This window comes from Phalaenopsis equestris, unplaced genomic scaffold (assembly GCF_001263595.1).
Source record: "Phalaenopsis equestris unplaced genomic scaffold, ASM126359v1 Scaffold000606, whole genome shotgun sequence".
NCBI classification, from domain to species: domain Eukaryota; kingdom Viridiplantae; phylum Streptophyta; class Magnoliopsida; order Asparagales; family Orchidaceae; genus Phalaenopsis; species Phalaenopsis equestris.
This window is the reverse complement of record NW_018165046.1, coordinates 251,812-258,084: the sequence shown is the minus strand read 5'-3', so window position 1 is coordinate 258,084 and position 6,273 is coordinate 251,812. Positions and strand designations below refer to the sequence as shown.

General features: G+C 34.7%; 1 protein-coding gene across 1 annotated transcript; it reads right to left on the bottom strand.

Annotated features, from left to right (window-relative positions):
- Positions 1-2,158: 2,158 nt before the first annotated feature.
- Positions 2,159-6,189, bottom strand: LOC110029855 (temperature-induced lipocalin-1-like). The gene is made up of 2 exons (XM_020732316.1): positions 5,600-6,189; positions 2,159-2,500 (listed from the first exon to the last, which is right to left on the bottom strand). The coding sequence occupies exons 1-2, from the start codon at positions 5,975-5,977 to the stop codon at positions 2,309-2,311; spliced, it is 570 nt and encodes a 189-aa protein (XP_020587975.1). The 5' UTR covers positions 5,978-6,189; the 3' UTR covers positions 2,159-2,308.
- Positions 6,190-6,273: the final 84 nt, after the last annotated feature.

Genomic DNA, 6,273 nt, shown 5'->3' with positions numbered 1-6,273 from the left:
TTATTTATTTATTTATTTATTTATTTATTTTTATTGATGTTCTTTTGAAATGATTTAAATGTTTAAGTTATATATATTTCTATTGTGATAATCCAGTGTAAAAATATCAAATAATTTTTAAAAGTTATTGCTCCCTGGCCAACAAAATTGAGGTTTTTAATAGAAACCATTTTTACTTTTTAGGCTTATAAGATATTACATGATAATTGACTATTGCTCACAAAACTCTTCTCTTCAATATTATAGTTGACGTGTCATTAACAAATTTTGTATCAAACATGATTCTCAATATATTTTGGATAAATGATCTTTCAAATTCAATTTCAAGATCATGTGGACTCGAATTTCAATAAATTTATAGTCCAGTTGATTGTTTCAACAAGGTGAACCCAACAATGTCAAAATCGGTTCAATCTGGGTTCATGGAGCCCTGATCAAATCATTATAGAATAATTGAAAGTTTTAGATCATTAGTTATATGGCCAAATGAGCTCAACAGTTCCTCTGTTCTACGATCATTAATGAACTAAAATGTCTAAGGGTATATTTTTGAGATGTATGATTAATTATTCCAATTTATGAAATAAACGATGATAATACCTTACACAAATTTATACATATATTGTATTTATGCACATTTAAGGGGAGAACTTTTGCATAAAGAGTTTTTGAGATTTCTACTCACTACACTTTCAATAATAAGCAGTCCTTCTTGCTTTAAAATTTATAAAGGTTAAACTTGCTAATAAACAATAATTTCTCCGCAATAGTTTAATTATAAATTATCTAACACGTAATAATTTGATCATCTTAATAAGAATAAACATTTCAATTTGTATTAAATCACTATAGTTCAATTCTAAATTGTCTTTCGTAAATATATGCCTCGAGAGTTAGAGCCTAGAGAGGAAGAGTAGAGAGAGAAAAAAAAAGTTGGGAAATTCTCAGCAGGGAGACCTAGAAAAGCCTTCAACCTTCAGGTAGAGGTCCCTTTATTCGTCTCTTTGTCCCCTATTAATAGGAGTATTCATGCTATTATAGAAATGAGGGAACTTTTATGTAAACCGTCATTGATGCAATCCATATGTTGATTTAACATTAAATTTATATTACAACTTCAATTTGAATATGACGGTAATCAGCTAGTTGACGCGTTTGAGTTCGATCGACTGAGGCGACAGGTTGAATGACGATTGCTAACGTGGAAGTGCAAGTCTCTTGATTGAGTAGTTGCAATCAGTTGCCCTTGTAAAGAGGCGACAAAAAGTGTAGTTTGGTCTGCTGATTGAATCACTTTATGTCTCAATTGTCTGGCCACCATCTTGATCCACTTGATTGCTTCGAGATTAATACTAATAATTTTAATGCACACAACTATCATCCACTTGATTTTTAATTTGTTATATATATTGATCATACATCCACATTCATAAACTTTTTTTTTTTTTATGTTTAGAAAATTTCATGAGTGGATGCCAACAAAATTAACTTTTAAAATATTCTAATACTATTAGCAAACTTTTAAAATTGCATATTACATGTCTTAAAATGTATTTCGACATTTAACAATGAGTCACATAAATAATCTCTTTTAATGACACAAATAAAAATGAATATATTTATTCATCATAACTTATTGTAGCATGGTTTGTTCTACATTTTTTTTTCTGGGACAAATCTAGAATGACAATATACCTGATTTCCAGATGATATTAGTTCATCTAAAAATAGTATGATTTTTTTTAAAATAGAAAGCTTTCTAGATCTTATCTTTAATTAACTAGTGGTTTAAAAAGTGGGGCCATTAGACCATGACAATTACTGAAGGTGTGCTTCCAATTATAGTCAAACAAATAATTGAAATTCAATATGCATTCATGTTTCATATTAATAGTAATAATAAATTATGATAAGAATTATATATATATATATATATACCCAAATAACCACATAGTAATTTTCTTACAGTCAACACATTTGAACATGCCAAGTTGAAAAAGATAAATTTCTATCACAGAATATATAGCCAAATAATCACATTTGAACATGTCAAGTTGAAAAAGATAAATTTCTATGACAGAGAATTCTAGAAAACAGCAATAAAACAGTTCCCCAAACAGAACTGTGACGATAGCCTAAAACGCAAGCAAACAGAAAATTATCGTCCAAATCACTATAGTAATTGTACGTAACATCGACCGTACTTTACAAACTAGGAATAGAAAGTACATGAAATTGAACAAGAGGGGCGTCCTAAATGTTTTATTTTTCAAGAAATGAAAACCTTTTTAACTATTATTCTGATTTCTTATTTGCCAAACAAGGATCTGATCCACCAAATTCCCTTTTTGTCCTTGGAGCTCGCAGCATCATCGCTTACCGGGGGAGGATCAGCCTGAGGTGTTTTATGTAACTTCTCTACATCATAACCTTCTTCCTTTGCCTTCTCGAGCAACGAATTGTATGTTGCGTCATCAATATGAGTTGTCCTGCTTAGTATCTGTGACACCAATGACAAACAGATTGTATTTGAAAATTTTAATTGCATGGAGAAATAAGAATATGAATATTATTGCAAAATGTAGTAGAAAAGATTGAGGAATGCACAAATGTTAATTGGTCAGGGGCAGTTTATAGCTACCAATCAACTTCAGGATGCTTTACCTTTGTAGGTAAGAATTAGAGTTTTACCAAACAAAAGTTGAATATAGCAAAATGATCTCAAGGATTCATGAGATATATTTGTGGAGATTTTTCTTTCTCAAGGAAGAAATGAGTATTTTAGTACAAATCTTATTTCCTTCATTCAGGAGCCTTGCAATCTTTTTATAAATAACCAATAGACTTTTTCTATATTTCCTATTTACAATTAGACTTCTCAAAATAAGATGTAAATCTCAACAATACTCTTCAAGATGGGCAAAAGATATCCGCTAAGCCCATCTCGTCACGTAATCTAGACATATTCTTTAGTGAGACAGTCTACCACTTGCTCTCCAGTGGCTACATGGCTTAGCTCCAGTAGTTCATTATTAAATTTTTCCTTGATAAAGAATCTATCAATCTCCCCATGTTTGGTCTATTGTGTTGCATCGGGTTGTTGGCATGATTGCTAACTTGTTGTCACACTACAATTTCAATTGAGTTCCTTGGTTTATCTTGAGCTCAACCAAGAAGACTCTCAGTCACATCATCTCGGCAACTCCTGAGGTCATGACCCTGTACTATGCCACTGTTGTTGACCTCACTACTACAAATTGTTTATTGCTCTTACAAGAGACCAAGTTGCCCCCTACGAATATGCAATATTCTGATATGGATCTTTTGTCATCTGCGCAACTCGTCATTCAACATTACAATAACCATTAATGTCTACATGCCCATTCTTCCTGAAGATCAACCCCTTCCTTGGTACACTCTTAAGGTACCTCAAAATCCGATACACTGTGTCCATAAGACCCTTCCTTGGATCATGCATATAGCGGCTCAATACGATCACTAAAATGAGATGTCGAGACATGTGTGACTAGGATAGATCAAGCAACCCACCAATCTCTGGTATCTCTCACGGTCGACTAGCTCTCCAACTTCTGCATTCAACTCGGCCTTCTGATCAATTGGAGAGGCTGCAACATCACAATCCTAGAATATATGTTTTTGTAAGGAGATCTAGTGCATACTTTCTTTGAGATAGGACCATCACCTCTGATCCACGAGCCAACTCAATCCCAAGAAAATATCTGAGATGTCAAAGGTCTACCTCAAATTCTTTGCCCAACATACATTTAGTTGAGCAATCTCTCTCATCATCGCCCATGATAATCATGTCATCAACATAAACAACAATCATAGTGATTTGACCACCATTTTGACAAAAGAACACCGTATGGTCAGCATTGATCTACTGATATCCCATGTCCACCATTGATTTTCTAAATTTATCAAATCGGGCTCAAGGAGATTACTACAAGGCATAACAAATTATTTGCCCAACATACATTTAGTTGAAAAATCTCTGTCTCATCATCACCCATGACAATCATATCAACTTAAACAACAATCATAACGATTTGACCACCATTTTGACAAAAGAACACTATATCATTGGTATTGATCTACTGATATCTCATGCCCATCATAAATTTTCTAAACTTGTCAAACCAGACTCGAGAAGATTGCTTCAAGGCATAAATTGACTTCCTGAAGCTGCACATCTTGTCCATTATTTGATTTGTACTGAATTCTGATAATATATCCATAAACATCTCCAGTAACTTTCTATAAAAAAAAAACATTCTTTGCATGAGTTGGAGTAACCTCCATCCATCATTCAAAATGAGAGAAACTATTATCCTCTCTAAGCTCATTTTCGCTACTGGTGCAAAATTCCATCATAATCAATATCCTATGTTTGACTGTACTATTTTGGCAACACATGAATTGTAACATTCCACTTTTCCTTCTAGATTTTATTTAACTCTGAAGATCCACTTGCATCCTACTACTCTTTTCAACACTGGCTATAGTAATATCTCCCACATCCTGTTCTTATCAAGAGTACCAAGTTCTTCTAGCATGGCAGCCCCTCCACTTTAGATCCTTTTTAGCTACCTGCTAATGCTTGAGTATAGAGACAGTGTCTAAAGATGTAAAGAATGCTTCGTATACAGGTGATATGAACAATTTGAAAAATCAAAACAATCAGGAGAACGACCTGTATTGCTACGAGAGGTCCATCTCAAAGCTATAGGAGTGGGAGAAGAAGAGAGCAATAATATCGCTTGGGTAATCAAATCCTAAAGTGGAATGTGTAGATGTATCAGGAATCGGGTAGTCCGGGACAAGAGGCTTAATGGTATGAGCGATACTGGGGGCATTGTTCCCTCATCCTGCCTCCTCCTGCTTGTATACACACGCAGCTTCCTTTAAGATTTAACCCCTCAACCTTCGGATTTATTTTCCTCATTTTTTAACTTTTTCTCAGTTTATCCTTCCCACACAACGGAACAAATCATTATTCCCACATGCACCACTTTCTGATCATCATTACTCTCTCCCTCATGTCTCATATCTCAAATATCCTGGTGTTTATCCTAACACACTAACCATTAACTTTAATTAAATGGTACAATTAACTATCTCGATGCCACCCAATAAGAGCTGTTTGAGAGCTGTTTAAATTTTTTGACAGCTCTTACATCTATCTCTTTACTTGACTTTAAATCACCCTTTCTTTGTTGGATTAACTAGAAACCTAAATTATCCAAGAGAATTTTTGAATGTTAATCCCTTTCGTTCTCCTTGTTCCCCGCATTTATACTATAGTCTTAAAACTTTTTCACATACAGCATTGAATCTAATGCATTGATGAATTTAATGCATTCATCATTTGATTTTGCATCAAATCCCATTACAAAATTAATATAAAAATCCCATAAGATTCTATAAAACCATGCAGCAATAGGCCCTAGACCAAATGCTTCTGTTGTTTATCAGAACCTCCATATCACCCCGCAACAAAAACCCTCCCATCAAAATATTTATTAAACAAAAAAAATATGAATAATCGACAACATACATCAAAGGCAACAATACTAACCCAGAGATAGCAGCGAGTCGGCTCTCCAATAAGCGCGATGGTATAATCCGAATCAAGGTAGAGAACCCAATAGTTGCCGATGACGGGAATAATCGGGAAAAAGGGAGGAACGTAGAACTTCACCTTGAACTTAGCCTCATCGCTGTTGGGATCTGCCTTATAAGCTGAACCCTCGATAGCATCCCTCTTTCCACGGCTCCAGGTCTCGTTTAGAACATGGACCGTCCCATCAGCATTGAGAGAATAGGTGGCGCGGGTGTTCACCCCGTCTTTGGGTTGGAAGAAGGAAGGTATCGAAGCAATCTCATACCATCTTCCCACGTACCTCTGAAGATCCAGACCGCGGACTACGTTCATCTCTTTGCTCTCTTTCCCCATTCTATCTTTCCTTTTTGATTTTGCCTCTTCGATCCGTTGGAGTTGCAGAGGGTTTCTGGTGCTTTTATGGATGAACTTCTGAGCCCAGTAGTAGAAGACGAGAGAGGATAATGCTCGAGGAAGAAGTAGGGTGAGGTGGCGGATTTATGGCGCCATGTAACTATGTTCTCATCTTCTGGAATTTTCGATTTTGCTTTCTTTTGAAGAAAGGTTCGAAAGGAGGGCACAGGAGATGGAATTACCCATAGATTTAATATTATTAATTTTATTATTATTATTATTATTATTATTATTAT